This window comes from Channa argus, chromosome 18 (assembly GCF_033026475.1).
Source record: "Channa argus isolate prfri chromosome 18, Channa argus male v1.0, whole genome shotgun sequence".
In the NCBI taxonomy this organism is placed as follows: Eukaryota; Metazoa; Chordata; class Actinopteri; order Anabantiformes; family Channidae; genus Channa; species Channa argus.
The window spans coordinates 3132211-3150709 of NC_090214.1; the positions used below are offsets into that span (position 1 = coordinate 3132211).

Here is an 18499-nt window from a genome sequence, read left to right on the forward strand (position 1 = left end):
CTTGTACTTTGAGGTACTTCTTCGTGTACTCGTGTTTCCTACTCCATTTGTTTAGAACATATATATATAGATGCAATAATTTTCCATTTTATATGTATTTGACTACACTTTTATTCCACTACAATTCATTAGGAAATATGGTCATTGTACATCTGTTCAATAAGTTTAATTACTGTGCACATCTGGAACACACCAACACCTGCATTACACTTCACTAAACATGTAAAAAGGTTGGACTTAATAACAGGTTTATGACTGTTATTAATACTTTATGCTTTTTTTAAAATGCATTTTAACAGTAGACTTTCAGAATATCGTATTACTCCTTCAGTTTCACATTAGAATACATAAATTATACTTTATATACACTAACATAAAAAAAGAGACACCAACTCCGATTTTGCTTCAGTTCGTATTTATTTGGCAAAGTTAAAATAAAACCCAGTATGAACTCATGGTAGATGTAGTAGTGTGAAGTAATCATCTAATTCCAACTTTCTCCTCACTTGTTCGAGTCTGAAAGAACAAAGATGATATTTAAGATTAAAACTTTGGCACAGATGTTCTCCAGTGAACAGTGGTAGGCAATTTATGTGGATTATGAATGCCAATACCCTCATTTGTAAACTCATTAATAATCTTCCCCAAACACATGAATGGGTCAGATGGGTAGTGATTGATATAATCATTGGGATGGCTTTTCACTTCACTACACAAGATGAAAAATACATACATGCAGGCATATCAGGTCCGCAAAGCCCATTACACTGCAGCGCCTACCTTCGGTTGATCTGCCAAAAAAAGATATTTTTATCAGATTTCTGTGTTAAACATCACACGTGTTGGAAGCAGTAGCATTTCCTTACAATACACGAATAAATAAATAAAAAAACGCGATCTTCAGAATTTAAGTGCCAGATGGTGACAAATTAAGTTACGTACAAACATGAGATCATTTGCTCAGCGAAATACTGTACAAAAAAACCTTCTGCCGATTTCCACATTTGGTGCTGAAATTTAAGATACTGTCCTAAATTGTTTGTTCTAAATCTGGATGAGTAAGCGAACCTTCACCAGCTCTCACACTTAAATTTGCGTTTGGCGTGGCACGTATCTTGAACCCGTTGCCTTTTTCACAGCACGTGTTCTTGTGGTGGTGGTGGTGGTGGTGGGGGGGGGGGGGGGTTACTACGCCGATTGGCTTCGCTGTACTGTCTAAAACACATTAACAACGCAAACAACAATGCTGGCAAGCGACAGTACGGTTACCAAATTGGGGAACTCGTTCCTTAGGTTGGGTTCAAGCTAACGCGTTTAAAAACACGTGCTCAAAATACTAGTTATAGCGAGCGAGACGTTGTAAGCAGATCAGCAAACTAAACAGACCGAGTTGACATAATGACTGATTATCATTAAGGTTCCAAACGATTAGCTAATCTGTAATAAAATACAGCACCTTTTATGAGGTTCTTCAGCATGTTTCACCAGCCTCCGCGAAACCTTCTCTTCTTCTCCCACACCCCCGGCTTTTCTTCTTCTACTTCTCCCCTCAGCTTCTCTTCTTCTTCTGGTGTTTCCACTGTTTCATCTGTGCCTTACTGCCACCTAACGGTGGCTCATCACCATGATTTTCCATAACTTATGTACAAAGTTTCAATACTTAATGAAAACTTCTTTTTTTTAAAATTACTCCTTACTTCTACTTCTCGCTACACCTAGCGTGATGACAGCAAACAGTTGTGGTAAATAAAGGTTTTGAAGGGGACATTGGTTTATCTTGTAAAATATAAAGTACTTGCCCATATATCTATACCCAATAATCCACATTGACAAAGTAAAAAAAACAAAATTTTAGAAAATTTATTAGAAATGCGAAACTTAATTACAGCTTTCACTCTATTTAGGTAAGTCTGCAAGCTTTGCACAGCTGGATTTTGGAGTGTTATCAAAGTGGTCTAGCAGCTTTTTCCCCACCATCTCTGCAAAGGAAGTTCTTTTAGAGTGACCACTGAGTTCCTAGTCACCTCCCCTGTTTGGCTAGATGACCACCTCTAGGAAGAGTCTTGGTTGTTTGAAGACTATTTTATTGCACAATTGTTGAGGCCACTGTGATCCTGGGAACAATGGAAAGCTTTAGAAATGTTTTTATTAACTTGCACTGATTTACTTCTGAGTACCAAACCTTTTTAATGGAGGTCTAAAGTGAGTTCCTTAAGCATTTTGGACTTGGTTTTTATCCTGACATTCTAGTGTGAACTATGCAACCGCAAAGGGGCACAAGCCAGTGTCTTCTTGTGCCAGTCCCAAGTCTGGATAAATGCAGAGGGTTGTGGCAGGAAGGGCATCCGACGTAAAACACATGCCAAATCAAACATGCGAATCGTGACAAAGACTTCCATACCGGATCGGTCGGGGCCCGGGTTAACAACGATCGCCACCGGTGCTATTGACCTACAGGGTACCGGTGGAAATTGGACTACTGTTGGTCGAAGACGAAGAAGAAGAGGAGGAAGGTGTGTTCGTAGGCAGAGAGAGAAGAGGAAAGCTAAGAATGTAGGACTGACAGTAGGGACTTTGAATGTTGGTACTATGACAGGGAAGGATAGGGAGTTGATTGACATGATGCAGAGAAGGAAGGTGGACATACTGTGTGTCCAGGAGACCAGGTGGAAAGGTAGCAAGGCTAGAAGCTTAGGAGCAGGGTTCAAGTTGTTTTACCATGGGTCAGATAGGAAAAGAAATGGAGTAGGAGTTATATTGAAAGAGGATTTTGTGAGGAATGTTCTAGAGGTGAAAAGAGTATCAGACAGGTTAATGAGTCTGAAGCTGGAAGTTGAAGGGGTGATGTTCAATGTTGTGAGTGGTTATGCCCCACAGGTAGGATGTGAATTAGAAGAGAAGGAGAAGTTCTGGAGTGAGTTCGATGAAGTGATGCAGATCATCCCCAGAGGTGAGAGAGTGGTGATTGGTGCAGATTTCAATGGGCATGTAGGTGAAGGGAACAGAGGTGATGAGACTGTTATGGGCAGGTTTGGTTTCAGGACATGAATGCAGAAGGTCAGATGGTGGTTGACTTTGCAAAGAGGATGGAAATGGCTGTAGTAAACACTTTCTTCCAGAAGAGGCAGGAACATAGGGTGACGTACAAGAGCGGAGGGAGAAGCACTCAGGTAGACTACATCTTGTGTAGACGCTGTAATCTGAAAGAGATCAGTGACTGTAAAGCATTGGTAGGGGAGAGTGTAGCCAGACAACACAGGATGGTGGTGTGTAAAATGATGCTGGTGGTGAGAAAGATGAAGAGGACTAAGGCAGAGCAGAGGACGAAGTGGTGGAAGCTGAAAAAGGAAGAATGTTGTGTAGTTTTCAGGGAGGAGCTGAGACAGAATCTGGGTGGTTTGGAGGTGCTTCCAGATGACTGGACCACTACAGCTAATTTCATCAGGTAGACAGGTAGGAGGGTACTCGGTGTGTCATCTGGAAAGAGGAAAGCGGACAAGGAGACTTGGTGGTGGAATAAGGAAGTTCAGGAGTGTATACAGAGAAAGAGGTTAGCTAAGAAGAAGTGGGACACAGAGGACTGAAGAGAGTAGACAGGAGCACAGGGAGATGCAGTGTAAGGTGAAGATAGAGGTGGCAAAGGCCAAACAAAGAGCATATGAAGACTTGTATGTTAGGTTGGACACTAAAGAGGGAGAGGTGGATTTGTACAGGTTGGCCAGACAAAGAGATAGAGATGGAAAGGATGTGCAGCAGGTTAGTGTGATTAAAGATAAGGATGGAAATGTATTGACAGGTGCCAGGATTGTGATGGGAAGATGGAAGGAGAACTTTGAAGAGTTGATGAACGAGGGAAATGAAAGGGAACGAAGAGTAGAAGAGGTGACTGGTGTGGAGCAGGAAGTAGCAAAGATTAGTAAGAGTGAAGTGAGGAGGACATTGAAGAGGATGAAGAGTGGAAAGGCAGTTGGTCCTGATGACATACCTGTGGAGGTATGGAAGTGTCTAGGAGAGGTGGCAGTAGAGTTTCTGACTAGTTTGTTTAACAAGATCTTGGAGAGTGAGAGGATGCTGAGGACTGGAGAAGTGTACTGGTACCATTTTTTAAGAACAAGGGAGATGTGCAGAGCTGTGGCAACTACAGAGGAATAAAGCTGATGATCCAAACAATGAAGTTGTGGGAAAGAGTAGTGGAAGGTCGGCTAAAGGCAGAGGTGAACATTTGTGAGCAGCAATATGGTTTCATGCCTAGAAAGAGTCCAACAGATGCAGTATTTGCTTTGAGGATGCTGATGGAGAAGTACAGAGAGGGTCATAGGGAGTTGCATTGTGTCTTCGTAGATTTAGAAAAAGCGTATGACAGGGTGCAGAGAGAGGAGCTGTGGTATTGTATGAGGACGTCTGGAGCGTCAGAGAAGTATGTTAGAGTGGTGCAGGACATGTATGAGAGCTGTAAGACAGTGGTGAGGTGCTGTAGGTGTGACAGAGGAGTTCAAGGTGGAGGTGGGTCTGCATCAAGGATCAGCTCTGAGCCCCTTCTTGTCTGCTCTGGTGATGGACAGACTGACAGATGAGGTTAGACAAGAATCTCCCTGGACTATGATGTTTGCTGATGACATTGTGATTTGTAGTGAGAACAGGGAGCAGGTGGAGGAAAATCTAGAGAGGTGGAGGTCTGCTCTGGAAAACAGAGGAATGAAGCTTAGTCGCAGCAAGACAGAATACATGTGTGTGAATGAGAGAGACCCAGGTGGAACAGTGAGGTTACAGGGAGCAGAGGTGAAGAAGGTGCAGGACTTTAAGTACTTAGGGTCAGTGTGGAAAAGAGGTGAAGAGGCGAGTGCAGGCAGGTTGGAACGGGTGGAGAAAAGTGTCAGGTGTGTTGTGTTATAAAAGAGTATCAGCGAGAATGAAAGGAAAGATGTTCAAGACGGTGGTGAGACCAGAGATGTTGTTCGGCTTAGAGACAGTGGCACTGAAGAAAAGACAGGAGGCAGAGCTGGATGTAGCAGAGCTTAAGATGTTGAGGTTCTCTTTGGGAGGGACGAGGATGGACAGGATCAGGAATGAGGACATCAGAGAGACAGCTCATGTTGGATGTGTTGGAGATAAAGTCAGAGAGGCCAGATTGAGTTGGTTTGGACATGTTCAGAGGAGAAAATGTGAATATATCGGTAGAAGGATGGTGAGGTTAGAGCTGCCAGGCAGGAGGTCTAGAGGAAGAGCAAAGAGGAGATTTATGGATGTAGTAAGGGAGGACATGAAGTTAGTTGGTGTGAGTGAAGAGGATGCAGAGGACAGAGTTAGATGGAGGCACATGATTTGCTGTGGCGACTCCTGAAAGGGAACAGCTGAAAGGAAAAGAAGAAGATTCTAGTGTGAACTATGAAACCTTATACACATATTTGTGCCTTTCTATTCTATGTCCAGTCAGTTCATTTTGCTACAAGTGGACTCCAGTCAAGATCCATTGCAAACATTTGTAATTATGGGTTACCGAGTACAGACTAATGGGCAAGTGAATGACAATTTCTAACTATTTAAAACTGAATTTACAACAAAATAAAGTTCGTAAAAATCAAAGGGAACTGGGAATTTTCTTACGCTCCAATAGAAATTGTGGGAGTGTACAGATAATTTGTGCCAGTGAGCCAGAAAACACAATGCCACGATCCTTGAAGAAATGTAAAAATGATCTCAATCCATTTTAATTGTTCTTAATATCATATGTGCTTTTCCTGCTCTGAAATGCTACAATGGGTGTTTCCACCCTTATTTGCCCCCCGCCCCACCTAATACCACCCTTGGGCCAATCAGGTTGCTGTAATCAGCCTTTTGTTCTCGTGTTCTAATAAATCTGCTCACTTCAGATTCTTAACAGGTTAGTAGCATCATGTAACAGGTTTCCGTTCTTTTTCACTTAATGATATTTTAATAATACAGTAAGCATGTGACTAATAAAACAGAAAACAGCACCAGAAGAAATTTGCACCTCAACCAGATTAGCCATTTTCCAACATTTCTCAGCAGTGCTCTGTGTGTGTGTGTGTGTGTGTGTGTGTGTGTGTGTGTGTGTGTGTGTGTGTGTCTGAGAGTGCATAATGCATTATGTGAGTGCATTCATCATACACTTGCATCTAGGATAGAACCTAAAATTGCCTCTAATCACTTTGAAACAATTCACCCTAGCCGTGGTTAATAATTAACACTTTGCAGCAATAGAACCCACACATTAGCGCTCACAATGATTACAAATACATGTCAAAATAAATATAAAATGATACATGTTCCGTTTGCCTACTGTAAGCACAAATATACTGATTACATAAAATTTGCAGGCTTTTTTCCCCCCCAATAACCTCAAAATGGGAGAGAAAGAAAAAGACAGAAACATAGAAAATGAAAGAACTAAAGTTTAGAGGAAAAAAAGATTTGATAGACAAAATAAAGTGGAGAAACATTTCATTTCCATTTCTTCACTACCTTGCTCAGTCATTTCTGTCCATCACAGCCAGGTGAACGAGTGTGAGAACAGTTTTGAAGGCAGATCCACCAGAGGCAGAATTTGCGGTGTCCATGTGTCCTTCAGTGAGAGGTGGCAAACAGTGCAATCAACTTCTCTGTGTCTATTTTTCCAGCTGGCCTTAGCTTGGCTAAGGCAAAGAATCCATCTACATTTGGGTCATTGTTTTGCCTTTTGATGAGGGCGGCAACCTGTTTCCCTGCAGGAGAGAAACCCCAGGAGTTTGAGACAGAGTGCAGAGTAATCAATGCCTTTCAGACCCCTGCAGCTGGGGTGTGTCAGAGGGTAAAAAAAAAAGCCAGATCGCTCGGACTAGCAGCTGATGGAAGCAGAGTCTGCTTTGGCTTTCCCCGCCGAGCTGATTATCCTCATGAGACAGTGTCCAAACTCCTCCAGGATCATCCGCTCTGCTTCAGCCTGAGGCTGATGAGTCTGTTCCGCCTTTTTCGCCTGTTCCAGAAGACACTCGCATGTCGCTTCAAGCACCTCCTTGGTTACAAACGTATATGGCAGCCTGCAGTGGAAAGGAACACGAGGAGAATAAACACATCAGCCTCCAAGTTGTAAGTTCTTATTGTCTATTAGCAAATGTGGTGACTGAGTAGGTGCCTTAAATGACCTTAAATTCACTTGTGTTTTTGCAATTGGAATTACGTATTAAAAAAACATCACAAACCTAGTTACTGTAAACCTGATTTCCCCTCTACTTTTGACATATTTTGGAAGTATCCCTCACATACAGAGAATGTGAAGCCACGTCACACTAAGCTAAGGACGCAAAGCGTAATTCTCTGATCTATCCACCGTTTACCTGTTTCCTGCTAAAGTGGTTGCAATGGTGAAATGGAAATCTTTGCTTGGCTAAAAGGTTGTTTGATGGAAATGGGAAGAATGGGAAATGGAGATGGTGGGAAAGAAGAGGTTATCCTACCTGGAGAAATAACAACAGTATTTGGAAAAACTAATAATAGTAAATAATAAACCTGACCAGTTTGAGTGGCTCAGTGCAAAATCTGCCAATTCACAATCTGACAAAATGCCAGACTGCAGTCGTACTCGGAAAGGTAAGCTGGCACTCCACTACTAACCTACTGTGCTGTACCACATTAACACTTTTCAAAGTGACCAGGGTAAATCACAAGATCGCCCATAAAACAAAAGCCAAACACAGCAGGTCTACTTTACATTCTCCATTTTAATGCTATAATTTCTGTTCAAAGCACCAACTGTCTGAATTTAACAAGTATTAAGTGGAGAGCAACTTATTCAAACTTACACAGAAGACTTTGTTTAGCTTTAGATTTGAGTCTGACGTGTTTGTAATAAGTAGATCTCACTTCAGAAATCAGGATTCTCTCGTCCTGTACTCCTCATATTTAGAAACCAGGATTCCCATTCACATGACCGTTAAGAAACCAGTTCACCCGAGAAGGCTAATAAGGTTGTTTTAAATAATTAGTGGCATTAGGAAAATGCTCATGATTAGAAATAACTTTTTCTATTAACATCTGAAATGATGTATGTCATTGAGAAGCATTACAGTACCTCCCGCCTCCACTTGAAATAATAGGTGTCGTCCGCATGAGCAGGTCTGAGATTTGTGAGGACAGTTTGGTTTTGGCTGCAGTCTGCTGCTGTACTCTCACTTCTGCTGCATCAGCTAAGTGCATCAGTGTTTTCCTTTCCGGGCTCTCCTCAAAGTTTTTGCAGCCGATACATTTGCAAATGGACGAGCACATGATCTTTGCCTTTAATAAAAAGCAAAGCAAAATTTGGATTTCAAACTAAATAAAGTTACATTTAACAGCTGCAGCAAACAGTGGAGTAGCAGAAGAACACACCTCGTAGCACTCGCAGTAGTTTTTCAGGCAGCCTGATCGCTTGCAGTTGCAGCCTTTGCTGTGTCGGCGGTCTGACTCTCCCTCTTTGCCTTTTCCAATTTTAGGCTTGAAGGCCTCGGGATTCCGGTCAAGACACGTCTGGAAAAATACATTTTTACCTTGATTCATCCATCTGACATGCAGCAACTCTGTCCAAAGTGAACTTCCACCTTACCTTAATAGCTTTGAGACGTTCCGTTTCATGTTCCAGGTTGTTAAAGCAATTATTGCAGTTGCAATTATTGCAGAACTCTCCATTTGCAAAGCAGTCGCAGTATCTTTGAGAAAAAAAAAACAGAGCTCTCCTTAATAAAAATTAGCAGCAAACATCAAATTCAATAAACTGTACCAATTGAAAAATAGAAACAAGTGTATTTTAGCATTTTGGTGGAAAAATTGCAAATAACTAGATCATTTAACTAAGCAGTTAATTGCTTTCAGCCTTGATTAGAAATCGTAAATTATACGTGTTTACAAAGTCAAGCTAAATCTACACATTTCTAGCAGACAAACACAAACTCCTCTTGATTATTGCGGGACTTACAGTTTGAGACACTGCGACTTGGTGCAGTTACATGGTTTCCTTGGTCTTGATGTCGTTTCGGATGTTGACAAGCTGCGAGCCAATGAATAGTATTAATAAATTTAAACCATTCACAGTTACAAAACTCGCACATCCTAATCTTAAATCTGTTTTTTTGCCTTTAATTGACTATATGATAGAGACAAACTAGCTGATTTTAGTCATTGCATAAACAAATAAATAAGAAACAGAAAGAAAGGACTGTTGGAGAACGTCAACAACGTGAAAAGAGCTCATTTCAAAAGGAAAATTTTCAAAAGTAGCTGTATTTTTATCCATTTCCATAGAGACTCTAAAACAAATAATGAATTGCCTCCCATTACGGTTGAAATTTAGACAAAAGTTCCCTTTGAGTAGAGGAAATTTATTTTTCTTTTTTATAGTTATGGTTGTTAAGAATATGTTTTAGAAAACTACTAAAGTTATGCTTTAATAGTCAATATCTGCACTGCCACATTTTTGATTACTAAGGTCCCATTTCTAGCTGGGTTTGTAAGGTTTTATGTTTATCCACCTAAACCTAAATAGAATAAGAACAATTTCTATTTTAGTTTAGTTTGGTGAATTCTGTCTTAAATGGAAGATAATTTTATTGTTTCTCTGTCCACACCATAAGAAAGAGAGCTCATGTTCCTTTCTTACCCGTTAAGAGGCAGCCTGGCCTGAGTCTGGATACCTGTGGATGCAGGGAAACCTGAGCTGCTGGCGAGGGTCACAAACGGTGCCTGCTGGAGCTGCGGGAGGGAAGAAAACACAATGGAAAATGTGAAATTAAAAAAAGAGCAATAAATAAAACACAAACAGCGCATCAGAAACACCACTAACCTGTGTGACATACTGTGCTGGCAAGACTGCGTAACCCACGTTCCCTCCTCCAGGAGCCGGTGCCAGGACAGTGCCTGGAGGCAGGTTGGTGAAGTTGGGCTGGATCTGGGGTAGTGGAGTTGCAGGCATGATCAGGCGCTGTTGGGTCTGAGTGGTGGTTACTACTTGTGCTGCTGATGTTAAGGGCTTCGGTGCCACCTACAGGGAGGATAAGTTAATGAATGAAACTAGTGGAACACTTCACAGAAAACACCATGTACAAATAACTAAAGGTCACCTGTTTCATGGTCTGTGCTGGAACGATTGGGACAGACATCCTGACGGCTCCCGTGCTGACCACCATAGGTTTAGCTGTAGGATGTTAAAAAACGTAAGTCACCTTTACTGCCTTTACTAAACATTACCGAAAGAAAACAGCTCTAGGAGTCACCTGTCTGTAAGGAGCTGGTGGTGGGACCACTGGGCTGTCCTGTGCTGCTCGCTGTCGTTGCTGTGACAAGGCGGACGTAGTGGAACCTGCTACCTGGCACCTGAATCTGCTGCACATTCGGCTGGGTGGCCAGTGGGATAATGGTCTTGAACTGGGAACCTTGAACTCCTCCCACAGTTTGCACTGGTTTAATATTCTGAAAATTATCAGGAAGATCAAGTTGTCACATTTTGTCACGTTACAACCACAAATGTAAATTTATTTCATTGGGATTTTATGTAATTGACCATCACAAAGTGGTACCTAAGTGTGAAGTTTAAGGAAAATGATAAATGGTTTTCAAATTTCTTACACATAAATATCAAATAAGTGTGGCATGCATTTGTATTCAGCCCCGAGTCAATACGTTGTAGAACCACCTTGTTCTTCAATTACAGCTGCAAGTCTTTAGGGCTTTATCTTTACCAGCTTTGCACATGTAGAGAGTGAGACTTTTCCACCATGCTTCTTTGCAAAATAGCTCAAGCTCAGTCAGTTTGAATGGAGAGCATCTGTGTACAGCAACTGTCTTGTTATAGATTCTGCATTGAATTTAGGTCTGAACTTTGACTGGGTCATTCTAACACATGAATATGCTTTGATCTGAACCATTCCATTGTAGCTCGGGCTGTATGTTTAGGGTTGTTGTCCTGTTTGGAGGTGAACCTCCTCACCAGTCTCAAGTCTTTTACAGATTTTAACAGGTCTTATTCACGGTACTTATTGTGCTGTACTACGCGAGATGTTCAAAGCTTGGGATATTTTTTTATAACCCAAATCCTGCAATAAATTCCCCACAGCTTTATCCCTGACCTGTCTGGTGTGTTCCTTGGACCACATGATGCGGTTTGTTCACTAATGTTCTCTAACAAACTCTCAAGGCGATTGGTTTCACTGGAATTTTGTCAGGGGTATCAGAGTAAAGGGGGCTGAATACAAATGCACAGCATACTTTTTAGATATGTATTTGTAATAATAAAAAAAAACATTTATAATTTTATTGTCACTTCAGAATTATGTGCCACTTCGTGCTGGTCCATCACTTAAAATCCCAATAAAATTTTATTGTGACAAAATGTGGAAAATGTCAAGGGGTATGAATACTTTTGAAAGGCACTGTATAGAACAACAACGGTTAAAATACTAATGGCAGGATAAAGTAATGATGCTAAATTGTTCTTAATGTGCTTAAACTGTTTTTCATGAGGAGCCTGAAGAACAACAATTGCCAACCTTAATAAAAATAGGTGCAGAACAAAGGCCAATAATTAACCATTTGATTAATGAAGTATTTATTTATCTGAAATGTCAAAAAAACAGAAAATGTTCTATATTTCAAATGTCTTATATTGTTTGACCAACATTTTGACCAAAAAAAAGCTCCAGCTGACAATAAAGTCAATAAATCTCACCTGAGCTGTGGTTTGGCTGGTGGCCAGCTTAACTGGAGAAGCAGAGGTGGACTGCTGGACTGTGAGAATCTGCTGGCCAAGTGCTACATTGACGGGCAGCGCTACAGATTTCTGAGAGGCATTGGAGGTCGGGGAAGCCACAGACACCACGGTCACCTGACAGGGATTAGCAAGAGTGTTGTCCGATAGGTCTGTTACCTAATAAAATACTAATGAATGTGATGTAATGAATTGCACTCGTCAATGGGAAAAACCAGAAACAAGATGTAAATGTTACCTTGCTGGGGGTCTTAAGGGGCGAAATGGCAATCTTTTTGCCAGAGATGCTTTGTATACTAGTGTTGTGAGGCTCTGAGAGACCAATAGTCCTAGGGGGCATCACTGGGGAATTCTGTGTCAGGACCCGTCCTAGAGATGGTTTTGAGAAAGGTTGGTTTAATTGGAGCAGCAACAGTATCCGTGAGCAGGTCTTGATATTTCAATTACATACTTACAGACGATAAAGGTAGTTTAGTTTATTCACAGCAACATACCTGCGATAACAGGTGGAACTGATGTCTGAGGACTTAGGCCTTTGCTGTTGACTGTTTTTGTGATGATAAACTTGATTGGTGCTGCAGAAGAGACTGGGGTTTTTTTAGCAATCTGTAAAGACATTCAAAAAAATTCACACAGTCATAACTTATTGCCCGGCTTTCAACGTGTTTCTAAAATGTGTTTTCAAATCCAAATATTTCCCTTGACTAAAAGGAATCTTGACAGGAAACATGATGGACATTTTCTAGAGTGTTTTGTTTTGTTTTTATCTCATAATCCTGACTTTGTTACATAAAATCTGGCTGGTTGACTTTGCAGCTAACACATTACAGCAAACAATCAACCTTGATAGTTTTAACAAATAAGAACTCAAGATACACAATCAATGGGTCAGTTCCCACACTAAATCTGTTTCACCACTGATTTATTGGATGACACATTTACAGATAACATATCAGCAATCACAAATTTGGTCCAATATGTGCACCTTGCCGACTGATCCATCTAGCTCTAATATAGTAGAAATTGGTATTAGCATCAATTTCACACCAACTTAATATGTATTTTAAATTTAGAAATCATAATAACTTGATATCTGGTATCTGAAATCTGGTTGTTGGATTATTCTAAATATAGACAAAGAGTCAATATCGACCTTGCTGGCTGGGCTCTACAATACAAATTGGTAAAAAAATTACATTTCAGGTCCCTGGAGATTTAATCAATTGTTGCGACAGTACGTGCCACAAATCACACATGCAGCCAGACTGATCTCTAAAATAATAGTATATAATAACACCTCACATTTTGGTATAGGGATTTCTGACTTTATTTATTTCATAGCAATTCACAGCTAGACGTCAGCCAGTTCGAATAAAGTGCATTGACTGGCTTTTCTCATTAAGATTAACTGGCGACTCTAAATTGCCTTTTTGTTTTTATTGTTTGTGTCTCTTAAGTGTGTCGACTTGAGTGTATTCCGCCTCTCGCCAAATGACAACGGCGTTGGGCACCTTATGTGATAGGTAGATGGATTGGATATGGATGAATCAAATTTTATTTAATTTTCAGAGCCAACTAAAAATATACCTAAAACAAATCTTTATTAATTCTTGGTTTTTTTAATCATTTGTACAGCTCCGTGCATGCATTTTGTCATAGTGTGCCCTTTAACTCTAGAGGTCAAGCTATAACGCGATACAAATGTAAAGAAAAAGATAGCTTGCCAACACTTGACTGTTTTTAGTGCCCAGATTAAAAAAAAAGTACAGATCAAATTAATAAACACTAGAAAGCAAGTTGTATCTGATCCAGCTTCCTCTACTAGGTTACTGTAACAAAATGTGCAGAGAGTCTTTTCCAAACAATAAATTGTACCTATAGAAAAGAAAAAAATATTAGTTTCCCCTTTCTCAGCTCCCAAAGTTGCATGTGTCCTGTACAGATGAGATGTGTAAATTCATGTGTATGAAACCAGTGTATTTCTAGACTCTGATACTAACACTTTTATTTTAGTATATGATCTGTAATAACCCTGCACTAAAACACAAAACAATCAGTATTACCTGTACAGTCTTCAGCTGCTGGGTCTGTAATGTGGTCACCTGGTTGCCAGCACCTCCAATTACAGGTTTTAGCTCTGACCTCCCACCCACAGCAACTACTTTAAACTGCGGAGCTTGAGACTTAGTCTCTCCTGAAGTCTGTGAAACACCAGGCTTAGTGCCTGTGTGGGGTAACTGCAGCACTATAGGCTGCCCTGACTTTCCTATTGCTGTAACCAACAATTTTTGTCCTTCCTGCTTGATGATCTGGGGTGACGTCCCTACAGATTTTGCTGCTTCTGTGGCTTGGGAGGAGGCCACTTTGTTGAGAATGATCTGGTGGTTCCCAGGAGAGATGGTAAATGGAGCAGAGAGCTTCTGTAATCCACCGGTAGTGACAATAGTCCCCGTAACACTATCTGTAGTTTTGGTAGTGGCTATACAAGTAGTCAAAACTGGTTTGAGGGTGAGAAGAGGGGAGGCTGTGCTGGTAATAGAGATGGGAATCTGGCTTTCGGAGCAGATGTTGAGAGCGGAGTCTGTAGAGGTGGTCAGAGCCTGGATTTGTTCTGGGGCATCGGAACACAGGCCCAAATTCTCTGGAGCTACAGGTGTATCCGTTTCCATTGGGACTGATGTGTTGTCACCAGGATCTGATGAGACCGTGGTCCTGTCAGGCTGAGACTGCGGGATGTCCTGAATTGCCTCTGTGTCCATGATCTCATCCGGGAGGAGGCTGGTGAGCTCAGGTGACACCACATCCATGTTTGTGAAGTCTCAGCGGGTGGGTAATCCTGAAAGGACAAGACGGTATGATGTGCAAAATTAAGATGTGTACCTGTTTGAACTGAGGGAACAAAAGGTGGAACTGACCAGGAAGTGTTTTCATACTATATATTAAATATGATTAGGGATTTTTCGGCACTAAATCCATAAACGTGCACAAAATACCCAGAGTGGGCACTTTATTATGTACACTTATATAGCATAATTATTTAAAATCGCCCCATCTAAAAATGTCTTTATTAGATTTTAATAGTTGTTTAAGTACAAAGACATGCATTTTATGTAAATAATATTTTGTCCTTCCTATTTACATACATATGAGACAGAATATTAGACACAATATAAATCCAGGAATGACATCACCACTTATGATCTGTCAACAAAACAATGATATTCGAGTATTTGAAAACTAAACTAAACTATTTTTTGGGCACAACTGATAAAAAAACAACAACAAAAAAACCAAAACATATAAGGGAACCTTGCCAGAAATGTTTATCCGTGTTAAGGGTTGAGATTGAAATAACAATTTGTTAGCACATATTTCAGAAAAAAATAATTTTTTTGTCCTTTCGGCTTATCCCATGAGTTCAGGGTCACCACAGCGGATCATTGTCCGCAAGTTTATTTGGCACAGTTTTTACGCCGGATGCCCTTTCCTGACGCAACCCTCCCCGATTTCTACCGGGCTTGGACTGGCGCTGCACAGCTGGGGATGGCAATGGGCTGTTAGGGTTCAGTGTCTTGCCCAGGGACACTTCGACATATTGCCGGGACCGGGACTGGGGATCGAACCACTGACCCTGTGGTCCGTGGACGACTGCCTATACCGACGGAGCTACAGCCACCCCCCGGGGCTACAGCGGCCCCCCAGGGCGCACATATTTCAGAAGATAAATATGTGCTAATACTGCTAACATTAGCCTGACTGATTTATCTGTCCTGCTCTAATGAACTAACTGCTAAAACAAATCATTTCATAAAGCCATAAAGGCTGATGTCATACAAAGGGGGAAAAAAAAGAACTAAACATTATAGATACTTTAAATTTAGACTTTATGCCAGAAAAGTTTCATTGGGTATTATTATATTGTGCAGGTGTCCTAGTAATGTTGCTAAAAGTGTCCATACAATATGCCCATTTAACTAGATTAATTTGTTGCACACAAATTCTAAATTTAGAAAGTTTGTGTTAATTTTAAAAATCACTACTCTATAAAATTAAATGTTTCTAACTGGATAATAATGCGATTTGCTAGAGGCACTGCCAGAAACACAACACAAAAGAAAAGCTAGCGATGTATCCTAATTTCCCGCAAAACGCCCGGTTTAAGACCTGTAAATATGTTTCGGGAATCACTTGACACGTCATGTAATGCAGGTTTCTAAGAGTTGTGCTGACTTTGACAGAAGCTGACAGCTGATGCAGGGTTAACTAGGCCGCATCTTTGCCCCGCTGCTCTCTGCTCAACATTAATCGAGCGAAACGTACATATGAACCTCACACACTCCGTACTACACACACACACACACACACACACACAGGGGCTGCTCTAATTGTTTTCACGTCCCCAGATAGAAGCAACCAAGACAAACCCTGCTGAGCTCCAAGAATGTGTACAGAAACATCTTGACAACAGGTCTCGGTTAACGAAAAGGCTTAGAAAACGCGACAAGCTGTTTGCTGGGTGCGTTACTATTTCAGGCCGGGGTTGGATTTCGAAAGATCCGCCATTTTTACCTCGTCATCAACTCAGTTAGCGTTCCGGCTAACACTGAGCTATGCAGGATTAGAGAATGCATTTGATTATTATTCAGCTACACAAAGGTAACCCCCGTACCCACAGCAATTGCCCTGCAAAATACAACAGATACACGGGGGGACAAGTAGAATATTTACCGGTGACTGTGTGCGACTAGCAAGTAAAAAACTATTTTAGCAGAGTCTGAGAACGTAAACAATGCTAGCTGTAATTCCTACTGTCACTTTAGATATCGACTCGGATTAACAGAACATTTTAACAAGATTTTGCACATACTGCAATCCCAACTATACACGTAGCTAAATAAAGACATTTATTATCCGTGTTTGGGGGCTAGAAGTCAGGTTAGCGTGGCCTAACCAGTAAGAAATGCTATGATATTTTGGTTAAACGTCAAGTATTTCTGACACAGGAAACATACGAAACAGGTTCCTAGCTACAAAAACAGATGCAATATAATGGTAACACGAAAATAACACCTAAGCAACTGGCAGCAAAAGTAACTGCTGACTTGCACTGTTATCATTGTGATTGCACACAGAGAAATGAGCAGTTATCCTGCGTCAAAACAACTCCTTTCAGCCACTTTTACTTTTCATCTGCAGGGAATCTTGCAGACTGTTCGCCACATACTTAAACCACATGCTTTTAAATTGTTTTACAACTTAATTTCAGCTCATGGTTTACTGTAATTAACCAGTAAGGCAGCAGAAAATAGATGTAGGTATTATAGTTGGCCACTCTTCACCATCGTTATCAGAAGCATCATCATCATCATCATCATTATCATAAAGCCCAGCGGGCAGGACAACTGTACTAGCAAACTTGCTGAGCTTGCTAACCCGAGCTAGCTAGCACAACATTATACCTGAACATTAAACACATTCTTAAGTGTGTGGCTTTCCGCTGAACACAGTGTCCTAAACCCTAGATTGGGCCGACACATAGTCATGCTTACCAGATATGATTACCCTGAACAGCGTTTCCAGATAAAATGAGGAAAGGAAAAGACGATTGTTCAAAATACCGCGCCGAGCGCCATTACTCCCTGACATTTCACAGACCGGCCACGCCCTCTGTGGCATACGTCACGACTACGTAACACTTAAAGGTACCTCACCATACAACAGTAATGGCTTGAAAAAAAAGGAATAACCATTCGTTTCAGTTTAGTTTTGTTTTCAATTGATTCTACTTTTTTTAATTAAATTAATATTCGTTTAGTTTTTTTATTTCAGTACTTATCTATTTCTTTTCTCTGTCCTATTCTTTGGGCCAGTGCTGCTTCATGTTTGGGGCGACATTAACAAATTAATGGTAATGGATATAAATGATGTGTTGAAGCTGATTAACTATATGATCAGATTTATTTCTGACCTACTCATGTCGAGTGAGAGGAAGAGGCAGGCAACGCCAAGTTCAAGTTCGGCCAAAGAGTAAAATTACTGCATACAATTTGCCTGTCTCTCTAGTATTTCGTTTTCATAAAAAAAAAAAAATGGAAAAAGTGGTTTATTATGAAATGTGTAAAGTGACATCATTGTAACCCAACATGGATTAGAAATGTAGCGGAGTAAAAAACATAAATATATACTTTTAGATGTAGTGAAGTAAAAGTCAAAGCAGCCATAATTAAACCTACTTAAGTAAAGTACAGATAATTAACAAAGTACTTGTACTTAAGTACATTTACTTTCCACCACTACTATACTAGTATATAGTACATAGTACATATCATTTTCTAAAAGCTTTTAAAGGCTGGCCTCTTTTTCAGGTTGCTTCCTATGGTTCTAGTTTGAGGATTACATAGTTTGAGGGTAATATATAATATATCTGACTGACATCATGTGAACGACTTCTGGGAGAACAAGTTGAACAAGAATATAGTTTTTGTAGTATGAGCAGCCAGATGACATTACCAGATGACATCCAGAGGAGTCAAGAAGAGATGTTTTAATGTATTGAGAGCAGAGGGAACTTAATATATTGCATATTCAAGTGTGGCCACCGATTTTCAACTTGCACATATGTGTGAATTGAAAATCTGGGGTCCCACTTGAATATCTCCCTTGTCAATTTCAAAAATAAAGAAACAAACTAGATTATGTGCGGTTTCGCTAATTACATGTTTTCAATCCAAACCAAAATTTTAAATAGACATTACCATTCATTACTTT

The 18499-nt window shown here is 40.5% G+C and overlaps 1 protein-coding gene across 2 annotated transcripts; it reads right to left on the bottom strand.

The window, feature by feature from the left end:
- Window positions 1-398: 398 nt before the first annotated feature.
- Window positions 399-17407, bottom strand: lin54 (lin-54 DREAM MuvB core complex component). 2 transcript variants are annotated; one of them, XM_067483438.1, is made up of 16 exons: window positions 17281-17407; window positions 13795-14567; window positions 12226-12337; window positions 11970-12100; window positions 11693-11848; window positions 10242-10437; window positions 10089-10162; window positions 9812-10009; window positions 9629-9720; window positions 8948-9019; window positions 8579-8681; window positions 8365-8502; window positions 8069-8271; window positions 1457-7037; window positions 734-791; window positions 399-516 (listed from the first exon to the last, which is right to left on the bottom strand). In XM_067483438.1, exons 2-14 carry the CDS (start codon window positions 14536-14538, stop codon window positions 6836-6838), a joined length of 2421 nt encoding a protein of 806 aa, XP_067339539.1. In that variant the 5' UTR covers window positions 14539-14567; window positions 17281-17407; the 3' UTR covers window positions 399-516; window positions 734-791; window positions 1457-6835. The 2 variants fall into 2 exon arrangements, with proteins under 2 accessions (XP_067339539.1, XP_067339538.1); XM_067483437.1 differs by having other exon boundaries at window positions 11693-11890.
- Between the last annotated feature and the right edge of the window lie 1092 nt (window positions 17408-18499).